This window comes from Heterodontus francisci, chromosome 13 (assembly GCF_036365525.1).
Source record: "Heterodontus francisci isolate sHetFra1 chromosome 13, sHetFra1.hap1, whole genome shotgun sequence".
Classification (NCBI taxonomy): Eukaryota; Metazoa; Chordata; class Chondrichthyes; order Heterodontiformes; family Heterodontidae; genus Heterodontus; species Heterodontus francisci.
This window is the reverse complement of record NC_090383.1, coordinates 23,324,255-23,340,842: the sequence shown is the minus strand read 5'-3', so window position 1 is coordinate 23,340,842 and position 16,588 is coordinate 23,324,255. Positions and strand designations below refer to the sequence as shown.

Below are 16,588 nucleotides of genomic sequence, written 5' to 3'. Positions count from 1 at the left end.
CGCCTAGAGGTGGTCAGTGGTGTCAGTCGCTGTGAGGCAACTATGGAGTGACCTCTCCATGGCGCATGCCTGGGCGAATGTATGGAGGTTGAGAGTTGCCCAAGCGTCAAAACCCCCCTCTCGGCCTTTCTGGTGGGGTCCAAAGGAGTGCAGAGCACGACGTTTGGCACCGGTATGGCTGCAGGAACTGCCGGAAACATGCCAAAGGTGACACATGACCGCCTACGGGGTTCCACTCCGGATTTTCTGTTAGGGTTTACTCCCTTAGCCGTGGTCTCTCCCGAGACGCCCACAAGGCAGCTGTTCATTTGACAAATAAAACAAGTTAGGGTTATACCCTCATAACCAAAAAATACTTGCTGCAGTCAGGTGGGAGTTGAACAGTGCAAACCACCCTCACCAGGTGGCCGTAACCAATTGGGGGCTTGTCTGGGATCTGAACTGCCAGACAAACGGGAAATTTGGAAAACGGGAGGGAAAATTGACCTCTAAATTGTGGAAGGGTAAACAAACAGGTTTTCTTGTACTCTTCTGTTTTCCTCTACAGTGCTAGGAACAAAAGAAATGGCCACATTTAATGCTAAGGAGTTTGTGCAGCAGGGAGAGATATCCCATGATACAAACATACGAACACGAATTATGAGAAGTAGGCCATTCGACCCCTCTAGCCTGCTCCGCCTTTCAAGAAGATCATGGCTGATGTGTGTGTGTCTGGAATTCCACACTCCCATCTACCCACGATAACCTTTGATTCCCTTGCCTAACAAGAATCTATCTACCCCCACCTTAAAATTATTCAATGACCCTGCCTCCACCACCTTCTGAGGTAGAGTGCTCCAAAGTCGCACAACCCTCAGAGAAAAAATTTCTCCTCATCTCTGTCTTAAAAGGGCAATCCAAATTTTAAAATGGTGCCCCCTCGTTATGGACTCACCCACAAGAGGAAACATCCTTTCCACATCCACCTTGTCAAGACCATTCTTGATCTTATGTACTTCAATCAAGTCTCCACTCACTCTTCTAAACTCCAGTGAAAACAAGCCCAGTCTGTCCAACTTTTACTCAAAAGACAACCCGCTCATTCCAGGTATCAATCTAGTAAACCTCCTCTGAACCACCTCCAACGCATTCATATCCTTCCTTAAATAAGGTGACCAAAACTGCAGCAATGAATAAAGAAGGCTAATGGAATGCTATCCTTTATGATGAGAAGAATTGAAAATAAAAGTAAGGATGTTATGCTTCAGTTATACAGGGCATTGGTGAACAACAGGTATACCGTTTTGGATACTGTTGGGGGAGACGACTTACCAGGGGTAGGCAATGGGATACAGGTCTCTGGCGCAGAGTCTGTCCCTGTTGCTCAGAAGGGAAGGGGTAAGAGGAGCAGAGCATTATGTACCCTCTCCAAAGCCTCCACCGTCCTTCTGGTAGTGTAGTGACCAGAATTGCATGCAATATTCCAAGTGTGGCCTAACTAAGGTCCTGTACAGCTGCAGCATGACTTGCCAATTTTAAGACTCTGTGCCCCGACCGATGAAGGCAAGCATGCTGTATGCCGCCTTGACTACCTTATCCACCTGCGTTGCCACTTTCAGTGACCTGTGGACCTGTACGCCCAGATCTCTCTGCCTGTCAATACTCCGAAGGGTTCTGCCATTTACTGTATACTTCCCACCTGCATTCTTTCTTTCTTTGGCCTCCTTGTCTCGAGAGACAATGGGTAAGCGCCTAGAGGTGGTCACACCTGCATTAGACCTTCCAAAATGCATTACCTCACATTTGTCCGGATTAAACTCCATCTGTCATTTCTCCGCCCAAGTCTCCAACTGCTCTATATCCTGCTGTATCCTCTGACAATCCTCATCACTATCCGCAACTCCACCAACCTTTGTGTCATCCGCAAACTTACTAATCAGACCAGCTACATTTTCCTCCAAATCATTTATATATACTACAAAGCGCAAAGGTCCCAGCACTGATCCCTGAGGAACACCACTAGTCACATCCCTCCATTCAGAAAAGCACCCTTCCATTGCTACTCTCTGTGTTCTCTGACCGAGCCAGTTCTGTATCCATCTTGCCAGCTCATCTCTGAACCCATGTGACTTCACCTTTTGTACCAGTCTACCATGAGGGACCTTGTCAAAGGCTTTACTAAAGTCCATGTAGACAACATCCACTGCCCTTCCTTCATCAATCAACTTCGTCACTTCCTCAAAACACTAGATCAAGTTAGTGAGACACGACCTCCCCTTCGCAAAACCATGCTGCCTCTAGCTAATAAGTCCATTTGTTTCCAAATGGGAGTAAATCCTGTCCCGAAGAATCCTCTCTAATAATTTCCCTACCTCTGACTTAAGGCTCACCGGCCTATAATTTCCTGGATTATCCTTGCTACCCTTCTTAAACAAAGGAACAACATTGGCTATTCTCCAGTCCTCTGGGACCTCACCTGTAGCCAATGAGGATGCAAAGATTTCTGTCAAGGCCCCAGCAATTTCCTCCCTTGCCTCCCTCAGTATTCTGGGGTAGATCCCAGACTCATCATCCACCAAGTCCTCCTCTTTGGTGATGCAAAGTACTCATTTAGTACCTCGCCCATTTCCTCTGGCTCCACACATAGATTCCCTCCTCTGACCTTGAGTGGGCCAACCCTTTCCCTGGCTACCCTCTTGCTCTTTATATACATATAAAAAGCCTTGGGATTCTCCTTAATCCTGTTTGCCAATGACTTTTCATGACCCCTTTTAGCCCTCCTGACTCTTTGCTTAAGTTCCTTCCTACTTTCTTTATATTCCTCAAGGGCTTTGTCCGCAGCTTATTCCTTTAAAAAGACTGCGAAGGCTTTGGAGATGGTATAGAAAAGACTAGAATGATTCCAGAGACGAGGGATTATAGTTACAGGGATAGATTGGACAAGCTAGGGTTGTTCTTAAAGCAGGGAAGGCTAAGAGGAGATTTGATAAAGGTACTTCAAATTATAAAGGGTTTAGATACAGTTAAGAAAGAGAAAATATTTTCAATGGCTGTAGGGTTGAAAATCAGAGGGCACAGATTTGAGCTGATTGGCAAAAGAAGCAGACCCAACATGAGGAAAAGAAGTTTTACACAACCAGTGGTTAGGATTTAGAACCATAGAAAAAGTACAGCACAGGAGGCCATTCAGCCCATCGTGTCCGCACTGGCCTAATAAACTAGCCGCCCAAACTAATCCCACATCTGGTCCATAGCCCTGCAGGTTACAGCACTTCAGGTACATGTCCAGGTGACTTTTAAAAGAATTGAGGGTCTCTGTCTGCACCACCATTCCTGGCAGCGAATTCCAGACACCCACCACCCTCTGGATGAAAAAGTTTCCCCTCATGTCCCCTCTAATCCTTCTACCAATCACCTTAAATCTGTGTCACCTGGTAACTGACCTCTCCGCCAGGGGAAACAGGTCCTTTCTGTCCACTCTGTCTAGGCCCTCAATCTTGTTCACCTCTCAGGCTCCTCAGGTAAACAACCCTATCCTATCCAATCTTTCTTCATAGCTGCAACCTTCAAGCCCTGGCAACATTCTTCTAAATCTTCTCTGTACTCTCTCCAGAGCAATTATGTCCTTTCTGTAATGTGGTGACCAGAACTGCACGCAATACTCCAGCGTTTTATAAAGTTCCAGTATCACATCCCTGCTTTTGTACTCTATACCTCGGATAATAAAGGAAAGCAATCCATCTGCCTTCTTCACCACTCTATCCACCTGTCTTGCCACCTTCAGGGACCTACATTCCAAGGAACCCACTTCTTCTACCCCTCTCATTATCCTCCCGTTTATTGTGTATTCCCTCGCTCTATTTGCCCTCCCCAAATGCAGTACCTCACACTTCTCTGGATTGAATTCCATTTGCCACTTTTACGTCCACTCAACCAAACCATTGATATCATTCTAGAGTCCATGGCTTTCCTCTTCACTATTAGCTACATGGCTAATTTTTGTGTTATCAGCAAATTTCCCAATCATACCTCCCACATTTAAGTCCAAATCATTAAATTAATATATATCACAAACAACAAGGGACCCGTATATTAGGGGACAATCCCTTAGAGTTATTGTATAACCAAATTAGACCAAAGCCACACAAGGAAAATTCAAGCTGCATGAGTGATACGGCCAAACCTATGCCTGTCCATATTTCATTAACGTCAAATTACGAATTTAAGGCAATTTCAGAGTATTAAAGATTACGATAGACTGGATTACGAGAGAAATTGTTAAGACAATAAGAAAGTTGAAAGCTTCGTGTATTTTTTTAAATTATGGATTTCACTATAACTCTCCAAATTATATCAACCATTTTCTTTGTTGCAGGACCTAATGATTGTTAAAAAATAAACCCCAGAACATGTTAATTGATACTTAAATGGAATGTGAAGGCAATGCAAAACGAATTCAAATACTTTGGGGAAAGGACTTTTTCAATCAACAGTAAACCGTTTTAAAACGGATCTGACCATGAAGTGTTTTTGCATAACCACTATATAAAGTTCGTCTTAGTTTTGCAATGGAAGGGTAAATTTCCAATGTAATGTTGTGCAAGCAGCATCAGTCAATGGTTGATATGCGGAAGAGTTAATGATCCCCGGCGGGGGAAGGAACGTGACTGGGCTGCCTTGGTGGATTACAGCGAATTTACCTACCTTGGGATCTTTCTCATAGTAATACTGCTGGGTGCGGATCCACCGTCCAACCAGGTGGTCGCGGATGGTGTGAGCCAGGGCGAAGTAGTAGTCCCGAGGGGTGGCGACATTTCTGTCCTTGACCAGTGTGAAATGCAAATGCCTGTTGAAGCATTTTTTCAACTCCACCACATCCCCGAGCTCAGCGATCCCTCTCACGCTTATTTGCTTCCTCCTCTCGAAGTCTGTTAGTGGGGTGGCCATGGTATTCCCTTTGCTGGGAGGTGGTTCTGGGAGAAACAAAGATGTACACAGCACTCCAGCTCAGATCGGAGTAAGAGCCGAATCGTTAGTTGCCTCCTTCCTGCTACGAGACGTGCTTAGTACGTAGCGCATTGGACACAGGAAGGAGGGGTGGGAGAGAGGCTGAACATCGATAGCAAGTGAGCCTACCCCGCTGCAAACGACGGCACACGAAAAACTGCATTGTACTGCACAACGTCCAGTAAATGCCGAGAGTAACACGTCTCAAGGTGCATGGTCACAGAGAGCCAATTTAGAGTGCACTACCAGATAAATAATGAAACAGCACCCCCATAACAACTGATTGAGACAGATTGCACGCTCATATGAACAGAGTGAAATAGATTGCACCTCCAGATACACAGTGAGATAGTCTGCAAGTCACTATGAACAGTGAGATGGATTTGTTCCCATATAAATAGATATCGACTGCAACCTACTACCTAGGCAGGAGGAGTGCACTCTTTGTTCTAGTTCCCCTTCTCCACATTTCACAAGATATATTTAAAAACATTTCCACTTACCGATATGGTCAATCATAGACTCTATTTTTATCCCAGAATAAAACACACCAATCAGGTTTCTTTAATAAACAACAAAATTATCAATTTATTATAAAACAAGTTTTAACCAGTAATGAAGCAAAGCATAAACACACAGCTTGAAATATTAATGTTCCCTTTTTACCTAGGCCCCTCACACTCACACACACCGGTTAACCAGAAAAATAAAGGGATTTTAGTTTTTAGAGCTCTATTACAGACAAAAAACACTTGGGCTGAATACTTGCTCATTCTTGAAGAAACAGCAGATGAGATATGTTGTGTTCCAAAACTGGCATACAGTCTGGCCTCCGAGTACACACAGACGGGTCACTGGGATCTTTTAGAACAGTTCTTTTCAGTCAGCATTGAGAATTAATCTAGCAGGCTTTTCTTCAAAGACAGGAGACAAGATGAGTTAACACAATGGACTTCTCAGGGTCTTTTAGAGAGCTGCTGGAAAGCTGTGCTGGGTTGTGGTCCTCTCTTCTCTCCTTGGAAGTTCTCTGCCTTTTTATTCAACCCCAACTCAAACCAGTTCAAAAGTGAAACCGACAACCTCTTGACCTGTCACTTCTTTGTAAACAACTTCTCCAGGTGTCCAAAGGTCTCTGTTGTTTATTGAGTTGGAAGTCAGGTGGTTTCCAGAAAGGCTTGTTGTTCCTGGAAGTCATGTGATCTCCCAGGAAGGCTTGTTTTCCTCAGAAGACTTCTCAGTGCCCCTTTTAAAAAACATGTCCCAGGACTGTTCTTCAAAGTCAAGTGGCCTTTACATGACCCCCTTTGAAAACCCCAAAGTTTAACATTTCTTCAATCTTTCAAAAACGAATCTTCAAACAATATTATTTTTTAAAACAGAGGCACTTTCATAACAAACCCAATATAAATACTGAGAATAATTGCATCCCAATATAAACATTGAGATAGATTGCACCCCCATATGAACAGTGAAATACATTGCACCCCCGTATAAAGTGAAATACATTCCCCTCATAAGCAGTGAGATAGCACGAGTCCCGAAGGCTGTGTTGCCTGTCCAGTGCCATGGTTAAGGTCATCTCCTGGGGGCTGGAGAGGAACTTGGAGTGGGAGGGGTGGTCCACATGGGTACCAACGACATAGGTAGAACTAAGAAAGAGGTTCTGCTAAGGGAGTATAAGCACTTAGGACTAAATTAACGAACCACAAAGGTAAAAATCTCTGGATTACTACCTGAGACACAAGCAAATTGGCTTGAGTAAATAAGATCAAAGAGTTGAATGTGGGGCTCAAAGATTGGTGTGGGAGAAATGGGTTTTGATGAGAAAGACCCATCCGTGGCTCACTCGGGAAGTTAAGGAGAGTACTAGACTAAAAGAAGAGGCTTACAATGTTACAAAAAATAGTAGCAAGTGTGAGGATTGGGAGTGTTTTAGAAACCAGCAAAGGGCCACCAAAAAGTTGATAAAAAGGGAAAAAATAGAATGAGAGTAAACTAGACAGCAATATAAAAACAAATTGTAAGAGCTTTTATAAGTACATAAAAAGGAAGAGGGTAGCTAAAGTAGACATGGCCCCGTAGAGGCAGAGGCAGGAGAAATCATCATGGGGAATGAGAAAATGGCAGAGCCATTGAACAAATACTTTGTGTTTGTCTTCACAGTAGAAGACACAAGTTCCATAGGCAATAACCTAGGGGCTAAAAAGAGTGAGGAAATTAAGGATATTGATATCAGTCGAGAAAAGGTATTGGAGAAACCTGAGGGACTAAAATCTGACAAGTCACCGGGACCAGATGGCCTACACCCTAGGGTTCTAAAAGAGATAGCTGCAGAGATAGTGGATGCGCTGGCTATGATTTTCCAGAATTCCTTAGATTCAGGAATGTCCCATCGGATTGGAAGTTGGCAATTGTTACACCGCTTTTCAAGAAACGAGGTAGAAAGAAAACAGGGAACTACAGGCCAGTTAGCCTAACATCAGTCGTTGGGAAGAAGCTGGAAAGTATTATTAAAGAAGTCTTAACACTGCACTTGGAAAAGCATAGTATGATTAGAATAAGTCAGCATGGTTGTACTAAAGGGAGATCCTGTTTGACAAATTTATTAGAGTTTCTTTAGGATGTAACTAGTAGGGTAGATAAAGAGGAAACAGTAGATGTAGTATACCTGGATTTTCAAAAGGCATTCGATAAGGTGCCACATAAAAGATTAATAGGCAAGGTAAGGGCTCATGGTGTTGGGGGTAATATGTTAGCATGGATAGAACAGTAGTTAACAGACAGGAAGCAGACAGTGGGCATAAGTTGGGCATTTTGAAGTTGGCAGGCAGTGAATAATGGGGTGCCGCAAGGATCAGTGCTGGGGTCTCAGCTATTTACACTCTATATTAATGACTTCGATGAAGGGACAGAGAGTAATGTATCTAAGTTTGCTGATGATACAAAGCTCAGTGGAAAGGTAAGCTGCGGGGAGGATGTAGAGAGGCTGCAAAGAGATATAGACAGGCTAAGTGAGTGGGCAACAAGATGGCAAATGGAGTATAATGTAAGAAAGTGTGAAGTTGTTCACTTTGGTCATAAAAATAGAAAAGCAGAATATTTTTTCAAAGGTGGGAAGTGTTGATGTTCAGAGAGACTTGGTGGTACTCGTACAAGGAACGCACAAAGTTAATATGTAGGTGCAGCAGGCTATTCGGAAGGCAAATGGCATATTGGCCTTTATTGCAAGCGGATTGGAGTACAGGAACAAAGAAGTCTTACTAAAATTGTACAGGGCTTTGGTGAGACCGCACCTGGAATACTATGTGCAGTTTTGGTCTCCACATTTAAGAAAGGACAAACTTGCACTGGAGGCAGTGCAGTGAAGATTTACTAAAATGTTCCTTGGGATGAGGGGGTTGTTCTCCGATGAGAGGCTGAGTAAATTGGGCCTATATTCTCTGGAGTTTAAAAGAATGAGAGGTGATCCAATTGAGACATACAAGATTCTGAAAGAGCTTGATAGGGTAGAAGCTGAGAGATTGTTCCCACTGGTTGGGGAATCTAGAACACGGGGACACAGTCTCAAGATAAGGGATCATTAATTCAGGACTGAGATGAGGAGAAATTACTTCACTCAAAGGGTTGTGAATCTTTGGAATTCTCTACCCCAGATGGTTGTGGATGCTCCATCATTGAACACATTTAAGGCTGGGTTAGATAGATTTTTGGTCTCGCAGGGAATCAAGGGATATGGGGAACAGGCAGCAAAGTGGAATTGAAGCCCAAGATCAGCCATGATCGTATTGAATGGCGGAGCAGGCTCGACGGGCCATATGGTCTACTTCTGCTCCTATTTCTTGTGTTCTTGTGATTCATGGGGCACTGGCACGAGTACTGCAGAAAGAGGGAGCTGTACCTTTGGGATGGGCTTCACCTGAACTGTACCGGGACCAGTGTCCTGGCGAATCATATAATTAGGGCTGCAGAGAGGGCTTTAAACTAAATAGTGGGAGAAGGGTTCATATGAGGAGAGATGTGGAAAGTTAAAGAGAAAGGTGTTATGGCCACATGGTGTGACGTGGGTGGGTTCCTCCTGTTCAACTCCCCACTTGACTGAAGCAAGTGTATTTGTATCTAGAGCTTAGCCCCTTGGGGTTTTATTTTTCAAATAAACAGACAGCGATAGGTTTTCTTGTAGGTTTTTAAAAAGAAAAAGTCAATCGTTTATTGGTCAATACGCCTTATCCCAAAAGTGTCACAACCTCATTCACTCACGCATTCGCTCACACACAAATACATAAGAAACAGATAGTGAAGGGAAAGAGGTAGATGGGTTTTACTGGGGAAGAAGGGTTACGGTAAACCTGTTGAATTCTCTTGAAACTCGAGTTCTAGATAGTTGCAGGCCTGAGATATTTGTAGATTTCTCTCTTGATTGAAGGTGCTGTTGAAGATGGTGGGTGACTTCTAGCTCTCTCAACTGTATAATATAGATGTCGGATTTTTTTCAGCAGGGCATTTGCTTTCTGGAATGTCAGCTGATACAAGTAATTTCACCTTCTGGGTCAGTCTCTCTATCTCTCTCTGGTTGTCTTTGTTTTTAAAGTTAAACTGGGTCACCTCTCACTTCCTGTTACGAGACACTTTGTTTCTTCCCCATGATGATCACATAATGGCCCAGGACATGGCTACTTCACACCTCCATTGTTTTCAAAGAGGACATACAATTCTTGAATTTTTGAGGATAGTTGTGAGATGGGTTTCATTAACATTTTGGTTTCATTTGGCTTTGAAGATTTGCCCTTTGTCTTTGTCAGACTGTTTGAATGTACAAAAGGCAAATCCCCTTTTCCTTCGGCAGCCATTTGGACCATTGTTCATTTTTTAAAATAAAGTTTTTTTTTTAAAGACAAAGTTTGTTTTTTCCTAATTTAGTCTGTGAATATTGTATTTGTATCACACTTCCGATGTGCGTGACACCTCTCCCAAAAGGGAAAAAATGAAATTCCCTGGATTTCATTTTTGTGTTTTTTTGGGGAGGTTTAGAAAGAGGGAAAAATAGAAACAGTAAGACAGTTTAGGGTCACACCACATTGCACATTCATTTCATTCATTCCTCAGGCTTCCAGTCTACATTTTTCATCATCCTTCCTTTGGATGAGGTACCTAAAAATTGCATTTCTTTTGGTTATGTATTGTCAAATGGGGTTGTAGTTTCTCTGACACCAGTTTGTACTACTTTAGGAGTGTTAATCTCCAGGATCTTGTGATTGTTGTTGAAGCTTGTAGTATGCAAATTTTTGTTACTACTTGTGGAAAGATTCTCTGTTTGTACAAGCTAAAACCCCTTAACTAACATTTCCACAATACATGGCATTAACCATTCAAGTTCTGGCACATTGATAGTTCTTATTTCTAGGGTGATAATGGGGGGATACATTTTTTTTAGCCTCTGTGAGATGTCTGGGATTTCTTCCTGCCCCTTGTTCTACTGGATTCTGACTCTGAATTGTTGGGTTTGAATAGTTTTGGATTTGGTATCTGAGTGTGTGATTCTTCAGTGGGTAGATCACTTTTAGTTCTCTTGTGATTTTCAGAAGTGTGGTTCACTTTAGTGTAAGTTACCTTCCTTTTTCCTTTTACTTCATAGATAGGTGTTCCCTGTCTGCCCCATGTCCTCTGGGACACTACTGCTCGCAGTTAGTTGTCAGTTTTCCACTGCACTCTCCTGTAGCACTTCCCAACTCTTTGTTTTCCTGTTTTAGAACATTCCTCATCCCTATTTAAATCTTTAAAAAATGTTTCAGCTAACCATATCTTGGTTGCTTTTCTTTTAGTTTTTTTTCCAGCTTTTATCATAGCTTCTTTAAATCTTTTTGGCTGTTTCTGGGCCCTTTAAAATTTTTCTGGCTCTATCACCCCCTGTGGAATTTTTGGGACTTCTCCAGCCCTCTGCAATTGTACAGAGTTTTGTATTCTACCCTCAGTTTCTCCAGTCTCCATGTACTGCTATGAACCCTCTGGGTACAATACTGTGCTTTCTGCCAAGTCACTGCCCAGCAATAGGTCTACCCCCTACATGGGTTATCTCGGAATGATTCTGATGGTCACTACCGAACAGTGACCAACTTACTCCATAGGTAAATTTTAATTAAGGGAACCTTCAAGCATTTGCCAGTAAGCTCTTTTACTAATACCGTGGTATTTGTTCTGCTTTCCAGGGGCATTTCTGCCAGTTTGGCTGCCAGTAGTGTTTGAAAACAGCCGGTATCCCTGAGGATGGTTATCGCCTTGTCTCGTGCCTGGGACACAAAAGGAATCATTTTTCCTTTGTGCAAAAAGTTCTGATATGTGCTTTGCTTTTGCATTATAATAGAACACAGGCTTATAACTTTCAAAGCCACAGACACAGGCTTGACTGCAGCACCACTTGCTGGTTTTTTGGTATACCAACAATTGGCCTGGACATGCCCAGATTTGCCACACTGGAAACATGTCAGGTGGACTCCTACTGGTTTATCCCCTGGGTTTCTTCTTTTGAAAGTTGGAGACTGGTCAAGTTTTCCTTCCCTGCTCTCCTTTTCTCTCAAGGCCATCTCTGCTTTTTCTGCATCCCTTCTATCTCTCCCTGGCTTATATGAGTCACTAGACCTAAATTTATTCAGAGTTAGGGATTTATGTTTTAATTCATAGTTGTCAGCCATTTTTGCTGCTTCCCTTACTCTTGTGACTCTTCGTTCTTCAATGTCGGTTCTAAGGATAGTTGGGATGCTATTTTTAAACTCTTCCAGCAACATCACTGCTCTCAAATATTCAGATGAGGGTTCTAATTTGAGAGACCGTATCCAGCGATCAAAAGCCATTTGTTTGATTCTTTCTAATTCAATGTTCGTCTGTATGAGTCTTTTCTGGGTGTGTCAGAATGTATATGCTCCTGGTACCAACTCATAAGCATTTAGAATTGCAGTTTTAATTTGTTCATAATCAGAGGAACTTTCTTCTGATAACAGGAAAAAAGCTTCATGAGCCTTATCCACAAACTCGCCTTGTAAGTGGAGAGTTCAAACTTATTTCGGCCATTTTAGCTTGGTAGCTATTTTCTCAAATGAGACAAAATTTGACTCAACCTTCTCCTCATTAAATGTTGGCACCAGTCTTGAATGTCTCAGCACATCAAAGTTTTGCTGTGAATTGGGGATAAGGTTTGAATGATGAGCAGCATTTTCATTTTGGATTTGCAGTCTCCGTTACTCAAACCTTCTTGCTGCTTGCTCTCTTTGCATCTCTCTTTCCTCTTTTTCCTTTAGAAACTCCCTTTCCTCATTTTCCTTTTGAAACTGCATCTTTTTCTTTTTCAACTGAAACTTCCTTTCTTCCTTTTCCTTTTGAAACTCTCTTTCCTCTTTTTCCTTTTGCTGAAGCTCTTCCCTTTTCATCTGTAACTAGATTCTAGCTAGAATTATTTTTTCAGACTCTGATTCTGGGCTTTCCTCTTCTAGTTCAGGGGTAAGTTTAAAATGGCTGGCTAGACTTTTCACCAGTTCAGGTTTCTTTGCTTTTTAACTGTAAGTGATTCCTTACTCAAGAAGGGATATACTTACATCGGAAGCAGTTCAGAGAAAGTTCAATAGGCTGCTTCCTGGGATGAAGGGGCTGTCTTAAGAGGAAAGGTTGAGAAGGTTGGGCCTATACTCATCGGAGTTTACAAGAATGAAAGGTGATCTTATTGAAACATATAAGATTCTGAGAAGAGGCCTGCTAGCCGACCCGAACCCGACAGGACCCGACGACATGTGTCGGGTTCGGGTTGGTTCAGGCCCATCTTCCGGGGCCGGCTTTCGGGCTCGGGTCAGGTCGGGCCGAGTCCAGATCGAGTCGGGTGGAGCCGGACACATACGGCAAGTGCTCAGCTGGTAAGTATTAAAAATAAAAAAACTTACCTGAGCTGGGAGTCCGGGACGAAACTGAGTCTGTGCAGTGAGCGAGTGACGTCACTATGCGCTGCAGCTTCTTGCAGGTTCGATGTCAGGTACATAAGTAAAGGGATGGTTGGGTCGGGCTAAGGTTGGGCCAACTAGTGGTGGGTTTGGGTCGGTTCGAGCTCAGGGCAAAATTGCAGGGACTCGGGCCGGGTCGGGCTCGGGCCCGCTGTGATTCGGTCGGGTTCTTTTTCCCGACCTAAAGCAGGCCTCTAATTTTGAGAGGGTTTGACCAGGATGTTTCCCTGCTTGGGGGAATCTAGAACGAGGGGGCACAGTTTAAAAACAAGGGTTCTTCCATGTAAGACTGAGATGAGGAGGAATTTCTTCTCTCAGAGGATCATTAATATTTGGAATTCTCTTCCATAGACAGCAGCGGAGGCTGGGTCATTGAATATATTCAAGGCTGAGTTGGACAGATTTTTGATCTACAAGGGAATCAAAGGTTATGGAGGGGGGGAGGGGGGGGCGGGCTGACAGGAAAGTGGAGTTAAGGCCACAATCAGATCTGCCATGATCTTATTGAATGACAGAGCAGGCCCAAGAGGCTGAACAGCCTACTGTTGCTCCTATGGTGGTGGACAATTAAACAACTAACTGGAAGAGGTGGCTCAAATATCCCCTTCCTCAATAATGGGGGAGCCCAGCATATCAGTGCAAAAGATAAGGCTGAAGCATTTGCAACAATCTTCAGCCAGAAGTGCCAAGTGGATGATCCATCTTGGCCTCCTCGTGAAGTCTCCAGCATCACAGATGCCAGTCTTCAGCCAATTCGATTCACTCCGCGTGATATCAAGAAACGACTGAAGGTACTGGATACTGCAAAGGCTACGGGCCCTGACAACATTCCGGCAATAGTACTGAAGACCTGTGCTCCAGAACTTGCCACGCCCCTAGCCAAGCTGTTCCAGTACAGCTACAACATTGGCATCTTCACGGCAATGTGGAAAATCGCCCAGGTATGTCCTGTACACAAAAAGCAGGACAAATCTAAACCGGCCAATTACCGCCCCATCAGTCTACTCTCAATCATCAGTAAAGTGATGGAAGGTGTCATTGACAGTGCTATCAAGCGGCACTTACTTAGCAATAACCTGCTCAGTGACACTCAGTTTGGGTTCCGCCAGAGCCACTCAGCTCCTGACCTCATTACAGCCTTGGTTTGAACAAGGACAAAAGAGCTAAATTCAAGAGGTGAGGTGAGAGGCACTACCCTTGACATCAAGGCAGCATTTGACTGAGTATGGCACATCAAGGAGCCCTAGAAAAACTGGAGTCAATGGGAATCAGGGGGAAAACTCTCTGCTGGTTGGAATCATAGCTAGCGCAAAGGAAGATGGTTGTGGTTGTTGGAGGTCAATCATCTCAGCTCCAGGACATCACTGCAGGAGTTCCTCAGGGTACTGTCCTCGGCCTAACCATCTTCAGCTGTTTCATCAATGACCTTCCTTAAATCATAAGGTCAGAAGCTGATGATTGCACAATGTTCAGCACCATTCGCAACTCCTAAGATACTGAAGCAGTCCATGTAGAAATGTAAAAGCTGCCTGAGAAGCGGTCACACATTCGCAGAAAGCATCTGTGGTGATCACATATCAGGTTCACCTAGGTTGAGAGGGCTCCTTTAATTGTGGCATCTGCAGGTGGTAGCCTGGTGGGAGGTCTGATGGCCACATGAGTGCAGTCTATGAACATTACCACCTATGGTTCTCTGGCAATGGTGCCAGAACCAATGGCCCTCTGGGCCTGGCTATGAAGCGGACATACTCACTGGCTCTCCAGTGCAGGGAACTGGGGACCTCCCTGATGCATTGATGTACTGCGGACTGTGTGATCCCACAAAGGTCTCTGGTGGGCCCCTAAAAAGCTGCAGAGGTGTCAGGCTTGAGAACCACTGCCACTATGAGGAACAACAGCCCAGGGGCTGCAGGTCATCCTTGAGCAAGGCACAGAGACGTGTCACCACCCTCGCTACATGCGCAATCGCCTCTGACACTGGCGCTCTGACATCCGATGGCATGTCATGTGGGGCCTGTAGATGCATAGCAAACGAAATGGCGAGCTCCCCTTGCGGGCTGCTGCTCACAACTGGGGGCCTTTACGTGGATCGCATCTGCTGTTGATATTGCCTCTGGCGCATATGGATCCTCACGAGCAGAGGATCACACAAAGTAGGGTAAGCCATACCTATTTCCGTGTGATAAATAAAGTTGAACCCTTCATGTATTTGAAGGATCCTAACAGGGACAGGGATTGGTGTTGATGGGTACATCAGCTGCTTTCCTGGAGCAACTATGTGGCGTGCCATGGCATTGCCCATCTTGGCCAACACTCAGAGTGGCACAGAATGACCACATAAAGATCATACCAGCTGAATTGATTGCCCCCACCATCCATCTAGCCTTAATGCTCCTGCCCTTTCTAGCACCCTCCTCACACACGGGGTGCCTAGGTGTGCCATTGCTCCCTGACAAACACAAACAAACACAGAACGTACACTGTTAACGGAGGGATGGCACACAGTACCTCCCTTCATGCCAGCAGAGCTTTCCCACCAGTAATTCCAGACCCCTCCCTCTAAGAATGCAGAGTGAGACCCCTGTGTATCTCCCCCTCCCTCCTCCCTTCCAGTATGCAGAGTGAGGCCCCTGTAATGCCATCCTCCCTCCTCCCTTTAAGAACGCAGAGTGAGACCCCTGTGTATCCCCCCCTCTTCCAGTATGCAGAGTGAGACCCCTGAAATGCCCCACTCTCTCCTCCCTTTAGGAATGCAGAGTGAGACCCCCTGAAAAGAAACTTACCTTCTGCCATGAAACCTTCTGCCTCTGTGGACCTGCCGGCTTTTCCAATCGTGAACGGGACAGCACTTGACGGCCGCCCGTTCATCGAAAAATAAGGAAGTGTCAATGGAGAGGTGGCGGGCTGCATAATCAACAGGGGTAAGTACCGTTTACCATATGCAAATTGTTGTGCCGCCGGTGTGGGCTGGGTGGGGGGGGGGTGCGTGGACCGACGACCCCGTGCCACCGGTAATTTGGGGAGGGCCCTTCTCAACATTGCGGGTCGAGGCGGGCCTCTCTCCGCAGCATTTTACCGGCCCCCGCGCCGTGACCCGTGGCATCAAGGGGCCGGTAAAATTAAGCCCACTGTGTGCAGTTTTGGTCTCCACACTTAAGAAATGATATACCTGCACTGGAGGCAGTGCAATGAAGATTTACTAAATTGGTCCCTGGGATGAGGGGGTAGTCCTATGATGAGAGGCTGAGTAAATTGTGCCTATATTCTCTGGAGTTTAGAAGAATGAGAAGTGATCTAATTGAGACATAAAAGATTCTGAAAGGGCTTGATAGGGTAGAAGCTGAGAGATTGTTCCCACTGGTCAGGGAATCTAGAACACGGGGACACAGTCTCAGGATAAGGGGCCAATCATTCAGGACTGAGATGAGGAGAAATTACTCAACAATCAAAGGGTTGTGAATCTTTGGAATTCTCTACCGCAGAGGGTTGTGGATGCTCCATCATTGAATACATTTGAGGCTGGGATAGATAAATTTTTGGTCTCACAGGGAATAAGGGATATGGGAAGCAGGCAGGAAAGTGTAATTGACTCCCAAGATCAGCCATGATCGTATTGAATGGCG

The 16,588-nt window shown here is 44.6% G+C and overlaps 1 protein-coding gene across 1 annotated transcript in view; it reads right to left on the bottom strand.

Annotated features, from left to right (window-relative positions):
• pygb (phosphorylase, glycogen; brain) overlaps positions 1-5,056 on the bottom strand; it is a 155,527-nt gene extending 150,471 nt beyond the window's left edge. The window contains exon 1 of the mRNA XM_068044523.1: positions 4,684-5,056. Within this exon, the coding sequence (XP_067900624.1) occupies positions 4,684-4,926 (243 nt within the window). The 5' untranslated portion in view covers positions 4,927-5,056. The remainder of the gene's footprint in view (positions 1-4,683) is intronic.
• Between the last annotated feature and the right edge of the window lie 11,532 nt (positions 5,057-16,588).